This window comes from Scophthalmus maximus, chromosome 22 (assembly GCF_022379125.1).
Source record: "Scophthalmus maximus strain ysfricsl-2021 chromosome 22, ASM2237912v1, whole genome shotgun sequence".
Taxonomy (NCBI): Eukaryota; Metazoa; Chordata; class Actinopteri; order Pleuronectiformes; family Scophthalmidae; genus Scophthalmus; species Scophthalmus maximus.
Window position 1 is genome coordinate 7393286 of NC_061536.1, and position 17451 is coordinate 7410736.

Genomic DNA, 17451 nt, shown 5'->3' on the forward strand with positions numbered 1-17451 from the left:
GGACAAGCTGATATATATATATATATATATCTTGTCTATGTTATGTGAAAACCTGATTTGTTTTTTGTGTATCCATAATTCTTGTTCTTTTATTTGTTAAACAAATCGCTCAATCGGAATATCTCATCCTAACAGCAACTTGTGAATTGACACGTCGACAGCTCCACTGTTTACATTGTGGTGGAAATACTGCCACCCTGTGGTCATTAGAGAGTACTGTCCCCATACACCCACTATGAAGAGACTCTATAGTTCATACAAATAACACAACTCATTTTAATAATCAGCAGGACTTTTTGAAGATAAGATAAACCTTTATTCGTCCCACAATGGGGAAATTTGGGCATTACAGCAGCAAAGTGGACAGAAGAATATAGAAAGAAATTTGCAAAAAAGGCAATAGTATGTACAAAATAAAATTAAAAAATAATATGAAATTAAAAAGAAATATAAATACTATATACAGAGCAGTGGTAATAGTTGCACATAGAGACCAACTATAAATATTGCACAGTTGGTTATTGCACTCTAAGTGTATCAGTGAATTATTTTTACAGTGGTTGAGTCTTGTGTGTTTGTGTGTGTTCTACTCAGAGCAGTGCTGGTTATATATATATTCTTTTTCTGTTAATAATCAGATTACCAGAGCGCTGAATAGTAAAAAAAAAACGTGAAACGTTGCTGTAATAGTAGGGCAATCTTTGATCAAATACATATGATGTATTTGATCAAAGATGGCATATGATGCCAATGATGATGTGATTTACATTTTTTGGGGGGGGATAATATGATAACTTGGAACTTTGTCATGGAGGCCATGATGACTTCTCTGAGAACAAGTATTACATTTGTTTCAAAATGACACAAATATTATTATTATTAATATTATAAAATAATCATTTTTGTGTTCAGTAACAATTAAAATGTAGGCCCCAAAAGTTGCCATGTAATTGAGACATGAACATCCCAGTAAACACTTCCGGTTCGTTTAGATTAACCGATCTCGACTGTTCACTGAAAATCTTTGCTGTTTTTTCTTTTTTACTTTGACAGCCGCTGTGAAGGAACCCCGGCGTGTCGGCGCATGCGCACACGTCGCGTCCATTGACGTCAATCGCACCGGAGAGATAACGAGCAGACACTTTAGCCCGAGGTCGCTACCAGCGCAGCGGAGCGTCGTCTCTCTCACCAAGAAGCTTCTCCGGGCTCAGCGAAGTAATGAGGTAGAGAAGTCGGACGAGCTCGTCGTACTCAACCTCGCGTGGAACACATTGGCGCCGCCACCGCGAACATGGACCAGGAGTTTGAAGACATCGACTCAGAGGACCGGTGGCAAAAACTCTACTTAGTGAGTCTGTTAGCATAGCTAGCATGTAGCATGTAGTGCCGATAGTCAAATATGTGAAGCGCGCGTGTAATGTACCAAGCTAACACTTTGGCTAGCTCGAATACTGTCTGATATTCAGCCTGTCGTCGCTCACCAATGTTCTTCATGCCTCTGCTCTGGATGGGTTTTACGTTTGTCAACAGACACTGCCACACTTTTACTAAATGACAGCGTAAACGTCACCGTGTACGTGGTGATATAACATTGAGCGCTTGGTCGAAGACTGATGATCAGCAGCATCATTTGGCCATTTCACTTCTTAACGTGGCAGGTTGTAATAATGTTCAGGTCTGAGGCTGAGCACTGCGACTGATGGACTGACGCGTTTTACAGAGGGTTCGGTGTGATTGGTTTCCTGCTTGCACAGTGTACTAGTGGATCTGAACCCCCTGTGTGTGTGTGTGTGTGTGTGTGTGTCAGAGAATCTGGTGAATTCTTGTTTTCCAAACAATCTTGTTGTTTCCCCCACAGGAAATCAGGAATCAGTCCCACGAGTGCTCCTTCAAGGTGGCGAAGCATCCGGAGAACCGCAACCGGAACAGATACAGGGACGTCAGTCCATGTGGGTAAACATATGTGGGGACGTGTCTGTTTACACATGTTGGCTTTTTTTTTCTTCCTCTTAGCCTCTTAACTGTGTCTGTCGGTTTTACAACCGTTCCTCAAATGATTACTCACCCCCCCCTCACCGCTGCCTGCAGTCGATCACAGTCGGGTGAAGCTGGAGAACGTGGAGAACGACTACATCAACGCGAGTCTGGTGGAGATGGAGGAGGCCCAGAGAAGTTACATATTGACTCAGGCAAGTCCAAGGCTCTTTTTTTTATTCTAGTAATAACAATCATGCATGCAGGTCTATTACGTGGCGACTGAGCAATCAATCGGTTGATCAAAATGCATTTTCGGTCAATCCTCTAAATCACTGACGATTTATTTTTGGCTCTAAAACCAGTACTAAACTTAAATAACTGCATAAAAGATTATTGGGATATATTTACTATACTATGATATTTTAACACCTCAGCTAACAATTCGGTTCATTTTTGTGTTGTTCAGACTTCATGTCTTGAACTATGAGTGCATGACTGCGTATGTTGTGTCACTGGGCGTGATGGATGTTAAGGACGGTCTGTTTTGTTGAGCTAAGTCATTGAGTGAAGACTTACAGTAAACCTCTGCATCAATGTACAATGCTAACCGTAGGAGTTTCAGTTTGTGTGTGTGGTTTTTGACGAGTTGTGTATGTTCACGTGGTCATGTAGCCGCACAGTAAAAGTAGATTGTGTGGTTCTTCTGATTTTGCACACATTTGAATTTTAAAAAAGTTTGAGTTACTTCATACAGCTAAACTGACTTATTCTATTTCATTTGTTTCTGCCTGAATAAGAAATGCCAAAAAACCAAAAGCGTTGACCTTCCTCGAGGTGATGGAGAAATTAGTGGTAGCTTCTTTAATTAACATTAAAATGTGTCATTTGCTCTTCATATGTCTTCACACCCTCGCCTACAGACGATGTCGTTTGTTCACTGCGATGCATATAACTGGATAAAGAGAGAGTTTTTAAGACATGTAGCTGAGATTAAAGTTATAACTGTTCATCAGAGGTCACTTAACTGACATTTAATGGCAATTAAATAAATCGCATGGGGATAATCAGTCACAGCAGCTCACTTAATGGATCCTTTTCCGTTCAGCTGGTCATGACAGCTGATTGATGATGATGTTGGCTTGTTGGATCATAAATGTTTTGCAGGTGCCTGCCATTATTCTAAAGATAACTGCTTTTTGAACCATTGGTGTGCGCATGCATGTCACCACAACAGTTTGGCTGAAAACATTTCCTTTTTGACCTGTGCGGAAGTTTTATGGGATTTCAGTCTTTACTGCTTTACTGCTGACATACCAACCCTACGTATTTATACCGAATTTTTTTTAATACTGTAGCCATTTGTTTTAGCTTTTACTGTCATCACGTAACTGATGACCTCATGTTGGTACGTGTGCTGTCCACAGGGCCCCCTCAGAAACACTTGTGGCCACTTTTGGCTCATGATCTGGGAGCAGGAAACCAAAGCCATCATCATGCTCAACAGGGTCATAGAGAAAGGCTCAGTAAGTACACAAAAAAACACGTCACACACACATCTTATTGTCTGGTTTGGCATCTGGAATTTCCTTGTGTGTGTGAACACCCACATACAAATATTGTACCTCACACCTATCATATGAATTGAGAGTCATCATACGAGTGTTGACAGCAGGTGACACAGATAATATGGAGGAAAACGGGGATGCGGTCCAACGTCTCACCTCCTGTAACTCTACTGATTCTGGGATGTGCTGATCAGACGCACACTTACACCCGGACCCTGTTCCTACCCGGTGTTAACATCCGTCTCATCCGCGTAATCCGATCACATGTGGACGGCTCTATGTTTCGTCAGCTCACACCTGGCACCAGAGCTCGTCTCCACATGTCTCGAGTGACCACTTGACATCGGATCTCATATCCCTGCTCTCTATGCAAATAAACACATACACCATTGCTGTTCGCAAAGTCTGACTATGACTATGACTGTGTGGGTGCGTGTGTGCGCATGTGTGCACCTGTGTGCGTGTGTGAGAGAGAGACAAAAAGAGGTCGAGCAGGGCAAAGAGGGGATTGGGTGAATCAATGACCAGAGCAGCTGAAAACTCGTCCTCTCTTTCCAAGTAAAGCAGCTGGAGTGGATCTCACTGCGTACTGAGATTCTCTGACTGTGACTCTTTTCTAGTAAATAAAAGCTAAAGGACACAGCAGACCTCCCCAGATATTATCAACCTCACAAGGATCTTTTATGTAGGCCAGCTCTCCAATCCTGCAGATGGGAGGGTTGCATAATAGATTTGCCCTCAACAACTTACCCTCTGGTCACTGTCTGTTTACAAAGAAAATACTGAACGGTGAGATGCCAGTTGCAGGAATGACTTAAGTATACGTCACGGTTCTTACAGATGTCTCTCTGTTCTCTGAGGAACTGTAAAATGATGTGGTGCTTTGAAGTGTCGCTACAGAAGTTTGGCTTCTCACCTCAGCTTTGTCAAAGCTAGATTTGATTATTTCCTGCTCCACTACCACCACTTTTACTGATAATATTCATTTGTATATGGGAGGTTCATAGAAGCAAAGCGGCTCAAAGTACAAAAAGACCAAAAAAAACCCAGCGTTTTAAATATTCAAATCACATATCCAAAGAGGAAGGAATCAGATTGTAAACCAAAAAAATAAATGTCATGCACATTTTTAACCTTTTATTATCTTCAAAAATCATTCCTGTAGTTTCTATATCTGATGTAGTTGAGCTGTAAACTCAGTGTGGTGCGAGGACTGTTATCACAATTTAAAAACAACAAAATAAAAACCCACAAACACTTCCATCTTAGTTCATCATTTGAGCATCACATTCACTCACATTCACGACTGCAGGCAATTTAAAGTCACAGCTTAACTTAATCTGCAATATCTTTGAACTTCTGGAGGAAGCTGGAGCAACCCACAGAAAACCCACACAGACACACTGTTAATTTTTGTAACCATTGGGAAGAGTTTTGTTACCTTTTATGACGTAAGTGCAGTGTGACATTAAACCAAACAGTTAGCGAAATCATAGGTGCGACAAAATGACAGAAAACAAAGCTATGATACAACAGGTTTCATGTTACAAAATGTAGGTTATGTGTTGAGATGTATGTATAATATAAAGTTGTATAAATTATTTTGTTGGGAGAGCCACAAGTCCTGTGTCTGAGCACATATGAAATGATCTAATGAAAGTGTTCCATGTGTATGTGTGACAAAAAACATCAACAACAACAGAGGGTTTATGTCCTGAGCTCTGTTTATATTGTCATCCAGCTTTTCTTTCAGGGCAGAGGATCAACCTATCCTCCTGTTGGTCATCAGCTGCTGCATTTCCTTCTCGTTCGCTTAATTTTATTCAGGATCTCTACGATGTACTTTATTTTATTTTTTCAATTTTCTTCTCCTGTCACAGGAAAAGTGTGCCCAGTACTGGCCCACGTCGGAGGAGCGGGAGATGGCCTTCAGAGACACGCGTTTCTTGGTCACGCTGTCGTCCGAAGACGCCAAGTCTTACTACACCACCAGAGTGTTGGAGCTGCAGAATATTAACGTAGGCCAGATGGTTATTTGGTGTGAGGGAGGGGGGGGCACAGACTTTCAGACAGATGAAAGAAATATTTAGTTTCTTCATCCCACACATCTGAAGTCGTGGAGTCACAGAGAAAATGCAAATGAGGTGCAGATTATGCAGGAGAGCGGTTTACGTTTTTTTTAAATCAAAGAAGATGCTGCAAAATACTGAAAACAGATTTCCATGATTTGTTTTTTGCTGTTTTTTAAAGTTCTAAATTAACACAAATCGTATCTCTGAAAACATTAAAAGCCTGAATGATCTGTGCCAAGTTTTCAGGGCCTGGTTCATTTCATGAATTGAAACAGAAACCGAAAATTTTAAATGTTTGCTCTGTTCAACTGTCAAAACACTAACTTTCATTGACCTCAGCCAGTACTGAATAAAAAAAGACAGTCCTGCCTGCTAACAAGTTCGTCTGCTTTCACAGACGGGGGAGAAGAGAGAGATCTACCACTTTCATTACACCACGTGGCCTGATTTCGGTGTCCCAGAATCCCCAGCGTCGTTCCTCAACTTCCTTTTCAAGGTGCGGGAATCGAGAGCGTTGGGTGCCGACCACGGGCCGGCTGTGGTGCACTGCAGCGCCGGAATCGGACGCTCTGGGACGTTTTCACTAGTCGACACGTGTCTGGTCCTGGTAAGCCCCGTCTCTTCGTTAAATGTGCGGTCTGATTTGACGCTTTTGCTGAAGTTTAACACTGAACAACAAGTTAATCACAGGATAGTTTAAGAGAAAGGGGAATTCCTTCTGTCTGACTGAGCTAAATATAACTGCCATGCTCTGCAGATGGACAAGAGGAAAGACCCATCATCAGTGGACATCAAAAGCATCCTGTTGGACATGAGGAAGTACCGCATGGGCCTGATCCAGACCCCGGACCAGCTCCGCTTCTCCTACATGGCCGCTCTCGAAGGAGCCAAGTACATTATGGGAGACTCGTCTGTACAGGTGCCTGCACCACAAGCAACACAATCGATTGTATGAGTTCCTTTTTCATGTCTGGCACTTATAGACCTTGTGTTTTGGACGTCATAGAGCTAAATGTCAGTTGGTGCCAAGAGCTACTTTTACATGTCCAAATACCGCAGAAGTCCCCTATGACAAAAAAAAGAAGATCGTATCACATTGAGTTTCTATTGAACCTGTTTCTAAGAGGTTAGTTTGCATTAGAAAAATGTTATGGCCCGGCATTGAAATACCTTGATCATTTGATTCATTATATTCATTCACTGGCAGGAGGTCGATGACATGAGGCCACTGTAGACGTTCATACTGATGAGCAGACACGTCAGACTTTCACGTCTGAATGATTTAGTGGCTGGATGTCATGTGTCGTATCATAGCCAAAGAACCAATCACTGCCCTCGGGTCCAAGTCCAAAAAGATGACAGTTGAAGGAAGGAAGTGAAAGACAAGTAGTTTTACATGGGAGTTACAGCCACTGCTTTATTCAACAGTTGGACAATTTTTTCATGCTACTAAGTTTTGTTTATTACAAGATTCTTATTTTTCAAAACCTCCTGATCCCACCTCACACACTGTTCTTTACCAGTGAGGCTGAAACTTCGAAAGTAGCAGTGGGGATTTTTTTCTCTGCTTTCCTTCACCTTTGGGAATTTTCTCCACAGGATAAATGTTTTTCTTGGCTCATGGACATTTGTCAAGAATTTTGGAAGCCCAAAGGGAATTATCAAATTACTTCGTACTTTGTACTAGTCGATGAATATTTGACATAGCTGTGATTTCTGTGCATTAAGCTGCAGTGTTTTAGCACGTGGCTTGCTCAATCTCACATAATTAATCCTTGATGGTTGCTTGATTTTAGTCACACAGGGAAGTAAACAATGCTTTTATCCCTCTGAAATTCGTTTAAAAACGTCCACTTCTCTCTCTTCCCTGTCAATGTCATGTTCACCGCATGTAGAACCGCTGGCGGGAGTTGTCCAGGGAAGATCAGGAGCCGTCATCAGAGTCTCGGCCCTCGACTCAGCCGCAGGCCAAGTGTCCGACAGAGCGACACAACGGCAGCCAGCGGGCGGGTCAGCCAGAGGAGGGAGGAGGAGACTACCGGCAGGACGGCAAAGTACCTGCACAGCCTCCCTGCAAGGAGCAGGAGCTGGACGGCAGCACAACACAGTCAGTACACTCTGATTATAATGAGCCAGTGACAGTTTGTGGCAGAATATTGTTGAGGATGTCATTTGAAAGAGTCTGGTTTGTTTCTAAAAAAATGTGGCTGTGATCATAAAATAGACCCTGTTGGTGTTTTAGACAGAAGGCAGAGCCTGTGCTGCATATTGGTAAAGACATATGTGACCTGCTCAGATTAACATATAATTGTGGTGTTTGTATTAAACCTACAAACAGGAAGATCATTTCTGTGAGTTAAGGGGTTAAACAACATTTATTACACATTTTTTAAAGACAATTCAAGATATTTTTTTTTATCGTAATATATTAAATTTGACAGTTTACAGGCAAATAAATAAAATATATTTACATATGTAGGGATTTTGTGTCTTCAAGGATTACATGATGTTTGCAATTTTTACGTGTATCGGCATCGGCCGATGCGCGGCTGCTACGTTTGCCGATAGTTTTTTTTGGGAGGGCAGCTCCGGTCACATAAAATTGTCACTGGTTAGCAACAGTTTTTTCAAGGATTTTAGAGATAAAGGGGAGGTTTGATATTGGTCTATAGTTAGCTAAGATATCTTGGTCTAGAGTCAGTTTTTTGAGCAGAGGTTTAACTACTGCCACCTTAAAGGCCTTTTGTACATAGCCTGTTAATATAGATAAATTGATCTGATCTAATATGGAATTATTAATTAAAGGTAATACATCCTTAAATAGCCTTGATGGAATCTAAAAGACAGGTTGATGGCTTGGATGAAGTGACAAGTGAAGTCAGCTCAGCCAGATCTATAGGGGAGAAGTATTCTAAATATAAATAGGCGATACTATTGGTTCAGAAGCTACTGTACTGGACAGTGTGTCTGTGCTAGTAGTGGGAAGAAGCTGGTAAATTTTTTCTCTGATGGTAATAATCTTATTAGTAAAGAAGCTCATGAAATCATTGCTACTTAGAGTTGGAGGAATAGACTGTTCAGTAGAGCTTTTACTCTCTGTCAGCCTGGCTACAGTGCTGAAGAGGAACCTGGGGTTGTTTTTATTTTCCTCTATTAGTGAAGAATAATAATTGGTTCTGGCATTTCATAGGGCTTTCTTATATGTAATTAAACAATTTTTCCAGTCTAGGTGAGAATCATCTAGACTATTGGAACGCCACTTCCTTTCTAACCTACGTGACTTCCGTTTTAAAGCACGTGTCTGTGCATTAAACCATGGAGCTATCCTCCTTTGTTTGACTGTCTTCATTTTCAGAGGGGCGACAGTGTCAGGTGGGGAACGTAGTGAGGCTGCTGCACTATCAACAACATCATCATTTGTGTAATGATGTTGATTTCTGGTGTATTGTCTATATTGAATAGACTTCAACACCAGTTGAAGAGAAAACTTTTAAACAATGTGTCTGGCTTTAAAAAAAGGGTTTTAGTATAGCATCTATCCTTCTGCCTAAAGGTTTCTGGAGGGCATCTTATTTTATTATTCTTTATGTCATAATATTAATATTAGACAGAGCTGTTTCAGCCCATTTGTGCATTTTTTATTTTTTTGCAGCAAACGACGCAGAGAAGACAGTATCTCTAAATCAGGGACAACCAAGACCCCCCAGAGCAAGCCCCGGACGAACGAATCAGAGAAGAAGAGAAAAAGGTGATTACATCTTTTGGCTGAAACCGCCTCCTATTGTTTTTCATACACCAAGCATCATGTTATTATTGCATTCCAGGATGATTTGTCATTCACCGTCACATGCTCGTATTGTATTCAGTACTACCTGTAATTTACGCTGACAATTGTCTTCTACAACTCTATCAATGTAAGAAAAGAATAAAAGATATGAGTCAGTTTTCAAAAGCTCACAGAGGGAACCCAGGCTTTCCCAGAACATTGACTCAGCCCTCATAGCAGAACTGAGGCTTCAGTGTCTTTCATTTTTCTCTTTCTCTCTCTCTCTCCTGTATTTACTGTAAAACCACTAGTTTAGCAATCTTACATTTACCTCATGTTCTTAAAAAAAATGCAGAAAAGTTAGACATGAGGAAGCACAACTTATTTCTGTTGACTGTGCACCTCCACAGAATAGAACAAAAAGAAAAAGAAAAAAAAAACTCAGTCTGGCTATGTCACTTCTGAGAAGCCTTCCATTTGTTGTGTGACCTGTCAGTGTTGTTCCAGTAATACGGCCAAGGCTGCAGCCACGTTCTGACGAGCTCTCACTTTGATGTTGTGGTTCTTCTCGGACAGTTTGGGCTGCATTTGCTGCACATGACAAGAGCTGGCCTGTCCAGTGGGGGGCAGCGTATCTTTACCCCCCTCTGAGGCAGCAACGACAACCGTGAGGAGCACATTTAGAGGAGGAAGTTTACCCACAGCTTTTTAAAAAAGAACGCCCACTCTTGTACGTTGAGGTGTGTGTGTGTGTGTGTGCCTGCGTGTGTCTGCTGTGTTTTGTCTCTTGGGGTTTTTGTCTCTTCCCTTTGTCATTTGCTTGGCTCTTGCGGTTTGGAGGTGTGTGTTCACTTTGGCTGCTCTCTAGCATGGTGTGTGTGTGTGTGTGTGTGTGTGTGTGTGTGTGTGTGTGTGTGTGTGTGTGTGTGTGTGTGTGTGTGTGTGTGTGTGTGTGTGTGTGTGTGTGTGTGTGTGTGTGTGTGTGTGTGTGTGTGTGTGTGTGTGTGTGTGTGTGTGTGTGTGTGTGTGTGTGTGTGTGTGTGTGTGCGCGCGCGCTTGTTAAAGGTCGTCGAAGCGCCGAAATGTCAGACTTGACTTGGAATAATGCAAGATGCTAATTTCCACTGTGTGCATCATAACGTATATTCAGATTTGGTGGCAGCTTTCTAACTTTCTTTTCAAACCCTTTGCACAAAAACAATTTTCTTGTTGAGTGAAGTGTAGATTCACTGATGATCCCTTTGACGATCAGGCAAAGTTATGTCCTGAAGAACTTCACCAGTTAAGAGTAAATTCTTGTGCTGGTTGAGGCCGTCAGTTTATTGCATGTTACCATGTTGTTGTTGTTTTCAGTTTTCGTCCTGGTTTGTCAAACCTTCAGAGAGGTGTTGTGAACTCCCAGCGTCAGAGCCTTCGCATGGCAGCGTTGAAGTTTGAGTTGGAAGTTTGGGTGTTTGTGCTTTTTCATCAGGAGATTTATGGCCAGTTTTGAACAATCAAAACGCCTGTTTATTGAGTTAGATATTTAGGGCTGCAACTGACAATCGTTTTGTTTTTTTCATTACTGGCTGATAGGAGGCCACAGCGCTCATCTCAATTTCACAAGTTCAGTGGCTACATTTTCAGGGATTTTCTTTTTTTTTTTTGTCAGACCAAAACAACTCAAATATCTCCAAAGCAATTTTTTTTTGTTTATGATTGATTGACTAACTGTTTCTTATCTTTAAAACTCTTCCACAGTCTCAGTTTAGCTCACAGAAAACCAAATCTATTCTCTGCACTGACTAAATGGAAATGCTCTTGAACTTGTTTTTCAGGTGAATACATCTGAACAGTGTGACATGTTGCTTTTTAAAACACAACAGCTGCTTTTGCTGCACTGATAATCGATCTAATGCCAATTTGATCAAAGTGATCCAAGACACTGTTGTGTGCCACGGTACCTGAGCTCTCTTTAGTTCTGTACTCTCTGTGGTAAAGTCTTATCTGTAAAGCTAAAGAAGCTAACTTGATTTTTTTGTGGCACGAGTTCCTTTGATCACTCTTGAGCTTTACTGACACTTTGGTAGGAAAAAAAACCCAACAGTCTTCAGTTCAACCTATTTTGTGTCTTGTAACAGGGCGAAAACCAGTGACAGCTAACCGCCTCCACCTGTGGCCACACGACTACAGCTCTGGCAGCAGAGCCAACATCGGCAGGGAACTCCAGCTCTCCTCTGAAGGAGCTCTGTCCTCCTCTTCCTCCACCCCCAACCACTCTCTCACCTCCACCTCAATAGCCAGCTCCCCTATACATGTTTTTTTTTTTTTTCCTGTCCCAGCCCTGACAGCATTATTCCGCCACCGCACACCTCTCGTCTTAACTTGTTAGCATCATGTCACTCCCACATCCTTCTTCGTCTCCATCTCCTCTTCCTCTCTCAACTGTTTACAGACGACACTTTGACATTCTTTTGAAGAGCGCACATTCAAAACGACGAACACACCAGCCCACACGCTCAACCATCACCTGTTCTGCTCCTGGAGTCAGAAATCCCTTCTTTCTGTTTGCTTTAATATTATTATTTACAACTTTGTCTTTCAATTAAGCTTCTTTGCATTTATGAAATTAGGACAGAAAATAGCAGTGGCTATGCATTGCCAATTTGTAATGGTGTTCATATGTGTATTTTCAGAAAACCCTTTTTTGTTTTTTTCAGAGACAAAAATAAAAATGTTCTATTTTTTATAAGAGATTACTTGAAGTTTTTCACAGTGGTGGGGGGGTTTGGTAAATGAAAAGCTCTGCCCCCTTCTCACACATGAGAAATTCAGTGGCATGTAATGTTTTCATGATGTACATAGTGTTCTTTTTAAAAAGATGTGTAAAAAAAGACATATTTTGTTGCTTGTAAAAAAAAACCATAAGGCACACAATAATGTTACAGATTTGAATACAGTAGTAAGATGATTTGATGACCTGCGCTCTTTTTTAAAAATGAATTTGTCTTAAGCTTTTCTCTCTTTTAGAGTAATCTATAAATAAAACTGGTATCATCTAGTTTACATAACAACCTGTGTTGTGCTGTTTCTTTAACACGCATCTTGAATTCTTTTAATAAACTCCAGGATTTCAATACCAACAAATGGATGTAATGTAACGCAGAAATTTCAGATTTGGGGGAAAAGTACTGTCTGCTTTATATCTAAATCGCTACAGCAAATTATTATTTTCATTATCGATTAATCTGTAAATTTTGGGGGGGATTAATCAATTAGTTGTTTGATCCATATGTCGTAAAATAGTGAAAAATGTTGATTGTGTTACTGAAAACCCCAAGATGTTTTGTCCACACACCAAAGATACTAATTTTACTGTCATAGAGGAGCAAGGAAACCAGAAAATATTAATAAATAAGAAGCTGAAATAATAGAATTTGACCCCTTTTTCCCTGCATAAAAACTACTTGAACCGATGAATCCAAAAATAATTGGTGACTAATTCCGTAGTAGATTACTACAACAACCAGTTAGCTCAGCACAAAGACTGGAAGCATGCGGAGGAACTTTTTGGGGGTTTTGTAAAGTATTAACATTTTGTTACTTTGAGGAGCCAGACTAGTTTTCCCATTTCTAGTCATTGTGTAAAGCTTTGCTAAGGCAATAGCATCAGAAGAATAAAGTTAAATGGTTTATTGCATCTGGTGTGGAATTATGGGTAATGCGGCTGCTTCCACAAACAGTGGTAAACGCTGTGGCAAGTCAGTGGCTACTGCCACAATTTAGGCCAAATCCAGAATTAACTCAAAATATTTGCAAAATCTTCAATGCATGAAGGACAGAAACACCTAGAAATTCTTTTCATATTTCCATGCTGTTTGACTATGACCCTTACACTTCTTTTTTTATTGATTCATCATTGTTTTGTGTTTGATCTTAAAATACTGTCAACACTGATATGTTGTTTGATTTTAACCCAGGCACTAACACTATATTTTATTCTATTAAAAACTATGGAGCTCTTTAAGTCTCCGAATGGGAATTCTTTAATCTTGTACACTCATAAAAGTGAGATTAAAATTAGTTATACAAGTAAATTGAAATTTTTTTAAAAGCTCCCCTATAATCCTTTAAAGGAGCTTTTTTATATCTTGATGAAATCTAATGAAAACTCCACCAGAAAGCCACTAAGGTTATTTCCCAAAATATCAAACCATTCCTCTGCATATTTATAAAAATATTGTCAGGAACTTGCCAAACTGTTTTAGGGTAAAAAAATATCAATGACTTAATCAACTTTAGTATTATTTTTGAACATTCTTAGCACCAGCAGTGATGGATTATAGCCCAAAATATGATTTTTTTTTATGGTTTCTCTTACATGCTGCCAGGACATTTCTTTCCCACAGGCAGCCAACACAGAAAACACCCAGAAAGGAAAACCACAGACTTTAACACAGCTACACAAGGTAGAAGTATGAATCACACTGCGGTCTTGTTGTCACCACTACGTAAGAGGGTTGTAACATATTATAGCGAGGAATCAAATTACAAGGGAGGTGGGACTGCCAGTAATAAAATATGGCAAACAGCCAGCCACTTTCAGTTAAGCAGAAGGAGGCGAGGTCTAGTAATACAAACAAAGTCTTTATCCTTTTTATATACGCTCGGACTGGATTCCTGTAAAATCTTTTACTGGGAGAAAAAACATTAAAATACTGCAGTATTAAGAAACAGTATTCCAGAAGTGCACACCGGGGTCAAGAGCCTGTACATAATGTGATATTTGTACATGTAAAGATTAATTTCCAAATAAAGGAAATTGAAGAGAATGAGAAAATTTCGTATGAGAATTACCATCGGCCCAGACCAAGTAAACTCAAAATATTATAATTTTTTTGTGTCCAGGTTTTATCAAACACAAAAATTCCTCAATAAGCAGACGTGACCCGAGCCAAGAGATCACTGGAGGACTGAAAATGCTGTGGTGTTGTTGCTGCAAGATAATAAGCTAAAAAAATAGAAAAAAGTAAATATGCGTGTCTCAGAACATTGAAGGAGGGATGCCACTGCCAAAAAGAAGATTCCAGGAGGTTGGGATCTTCCATTTGTTGGGCGCTTGGCTCTGAAACAGAAGTAAGAAAAACTGATGATCGGATATTTGGAAACTTAAAGTTGTAGACTGAAGCAAACTGATTTTTTTGCAGTGTTATTATACTTTTCTTAATCAAATTTCAAGTCCCTGGAAGTAAAGGAACAGCAGTAAAACTGCAGTGTGTCACTTACAGGGTCGTCCAGCAGGTGGAGCCAGTCGTTGAGGTGGTTGACGAGGGCGAAGGCATCTGGGATGTTGTCACCCTCGGAGCAGAAGAGCAGGACCACAGCCAGCGGAAGGTCCTCTGAACAACTACAACAAACAAACATCCGACACACAAACACGTGGTCAGACAGACGTACAAAAGAAACATGTCACCACAACATGTCCATTCCATGATGGTGCAGTATTGTGACTGCATTTTGATGAGTGAATTACACCACAATGCTTTATAACCAGCTTGACGCACACAGCTAGCTGCTTTTAATTAATGATAGTTTGTGAATTTATAGTAATTTATAAAGAACCATGAGTCAAACAGGATAAACACACAGCAGTTAAAACTATTTTTTATGTCTTTAAGTTAAATTAAGTACAAATAAGTTAAGTACAAATAGTCCAGCTCTGTTTTTTCCTTCAGTTTTGCTTCAGATCAACCACCATGTGAGAGTCTGTATGAAGATCAAGCAGCTCTTGTTCTCTACCTGTCTGTGTACAGTCCTTTGGTGATACCTCCTCCCGGGATGCAGAGGCGCGGCTCGGCATTGGCTTCGGTCAATCCTGGGAAGGACGCCACCCGCTCCATCTCCCTCCAGCCCAACTCCTTCAGAGCGTTTGCACTCGCCTTCAGCAGGGACGGAGTGGCCAGGTACCTCAAAGGAGTGCTAAAATGCATATGCATACACATTTTCTTTATTAGACTTGACCTGTTATCAGTAAAGGGAAGAAGAAGATGAAAAAAATGCAGTGATGATGTCAAGTACCCCTTCATCTGTTGGTCATCCCTCTGGTAGGCATGGCTGCTGGACAGAATCACAGTCCTGGAGAATCCGCTGGCTTTGATCCAGGATACGATCAGTTGACGAAACTTTTTGGATTTTGTCTGCGATTAAATTGAAGGTGAGAGGCTATGATTATAATACTGCCAATTCCAGTGAGGATCATGAAAACACAAAATACCATCATGGAAGATAAATAAAAACTAGATTATACAATTTAAAAAAAGAAGGCCTCAAACTCAAAAATCAATTAATTTGGGTTAATAAAAGACCTGAAGCAGTATTCTTCACATCAAACAGTTTGGATCAAAACAAAAATATAAATTTATTTCTTAAGAAAGGCTGAGTGAATCAGCTCATCCTAATGCCACAGACTGGCTTTACCTGAACAATTGGCGCTCTGATCTGGAGAACTGCCAACTTCAGTTCTGGTGCCACGTACACTGTGGATGACAAAAGGTTGAACTCGACAGATTAAGGATTTAAGGAAATTTTACATAAAGTGTGGATCAGTGTTTTGTTTTTTTTGCTGTATATGCTAACCATATTTTCACAGAAAAATACAATAATTATTATGAGTTATTCAGCAGAATTTAACAGTCTACAAAATATTTCAAATGTTTCATCAGTGCTATTAGAAAAAACAAACATGCTTTAGGTAATTTGCACATTTGCTCATCGACAGCAGCCCCCCAAAAAAAATCAAGAACCAAAAGATGGTACCTTCCGCAGGGGTGTGCAGCTCCTGTGCATCTTCTTTGCATGTGGAGTAGGGGTTGTTCCCGGCCATCGGGATGAGACAGTCTGTGTGTATGAAGCCCACTCGACTCATGTTGAGAGTGGACACGATGAGGTCCACCGCCAGCTGACCCACATTGCCCACAGCCACAGCAGGCTGGAAGGAGAACAAACCACCGCGGATTTTATTATTAGTTTATTTGCCAGGATGTGAGGTTTTCCTTTGTCTTGAATTGCAAGAAATTGATTTTCTTTTCTATTTTAAGTCTGGCCTACTGGTTGGACAGAGCAAGCAATCTGCAGACATCACCTTGGACTTTCACTATTTAATAATGATATACAAAGAGCCAAATAATTAATACATTAACTGAGAAAATCTATTATGAAAATAAACAGTAATTGTAAACCGTATGTGGGCAGTTAAATATGATTTAATCCATGGTGCTTCTCACACAGTTAATGCATGAATAATACACAATTTTCTCCTGCACGTGTCCAACTTAGTGACAGATTGCACATATTGAACATCAAATTTAAGTTAATTCCATAGTATAGTTTTTCATATATTCCTCCTGTGCTGTAAATCCCTGTCTTTACCTTCCTCCTTGTACTTACAGTACTTACTGTATAATTTATTACGAACTTTCCCCATACTGTTCTCAAGCACTTGGCAATAAATACTTGTTATTATATATAAAATGATATATGCATGTATAATCATTGCACAGAAAATGCTTCACATGTACAGTGTCCTACTGACAATACTTCTTCTTCTGGACATCTGCTTCTCGCTGACTGGCACTGATACAAAACTTTACAGGACATTTTCCTCGGGTCTAATATCAGTATTATTAATGTTTACACGTTAAATGACTCCCTGGGAAAGACGAACACCCGCGAGTGAAACCACAGAACGTCGCAGAAGAGACACACTCACCATGACGAGGGTGAAATCTTCGAGGGAGGGCGGCGAGTTGTCTGAAGGGACGAACATGGCGTCGCTCGGGAAAACAAACCGAACGAGAGATGAGTTAACGGAGTTTTACAATTTGATATTCACCAATAAACGACACTAATCTTCAGACTGGATTCACTTCTATTTTCATGCCTGTCGTTGGGGACCTTCTGGGCTCTGTCACTCGCCGTCGGTTGTTGATGAGCAGCCCGCGTTGGTGTCCTCTGTGAATGCCTGAATCAAATGTATACTTTGTTTTTTTGGGGGGAAAAATAATCAATATAAATTTCTACTGTGGAACCAACT

General features: G+C 40.5%; 2 protein-coding genes across 5 annotated transcripts; one reads left to right on the forward strand and one right to left on the reverse strand.

The window, feature by feature from the left end:
* Positions 1 to 1099: 1099 nt before the first annotated feature.
* Positions 1100 to 12430, forward strand: ptpn2b (protein tyrosine phosphatase non-receptor type 2b). 4 transcript variants are annotated; one of them, XR_007030329.1, is made up of 11 exons: positions 1100 to 1348; positions 1859 to 1949; positions 2089 to 2189; positions 3402 to 3500; positions 5417 to 5560; positions 6012 to 6221; positions 6372 to 6533; positions 7510 to 7721; positions 9267 to 9362; positions 9957 to 10110; positions 11501 to 12430. XR_007030329.1 is itself a non-coding variant. In XM_035620914.2 (10 exons), the coding sequence occupies exons 1-10, from the start codon at positions 1292 to 1294 to the stop codon at positions 11520 to 11522; spliced, it is 1194 nt and encodes a 397-aa protein (XP_035476807.1). In that variant the 5' UTR covers positions 1103 to 1291; the 3' UTR covers positions 11523 to 12430. The 4 variants fall into 4 exon arrangements, 2 of the variants coding, with proteins under 2 accessions (XP_035476807.1, XP_047186202.1); XR_007030330.1 differs by having other exon boundaries at positions 1102 to 1348; positions 5423 to 5560; XM_035620914.2 differs by lacking the exon at positions 9957 to 10110 and having other exon boundaries at positions 1103 to 1348.
* A 1555-nt stretch (positions 12431 to 13985) lies between these two features.
* On the reverse strand, positions 13986 to 17339 carry psmg2 (proteasome (prosome, macropain) assembly chaperone 2). The gene is made up of 7 exons (XM_035620916.2): positions 17128 to 17339; positions 16176 to 16347; positions 15837 to 15895; positions 15438 to 15556; positions 15159 to 15338; positions 14646 to 14766; positions 13986 to 14484 (listed from the first exon to the last, which is right to left on the reverse strand). Exons 1-7 carry the CDS (start codon positions 17182 to 17184, stop codon positions 14404 to 14406), a joined length of 789 nt encoding a protein of 262 aa, XP_035476809.1. The 5' UTR covers positions 17185 to 17339; the 3' UTR covers positions 13986 to 14403.
* Positions 17340 to 17451: the final 112 nt, after the last annotated feature.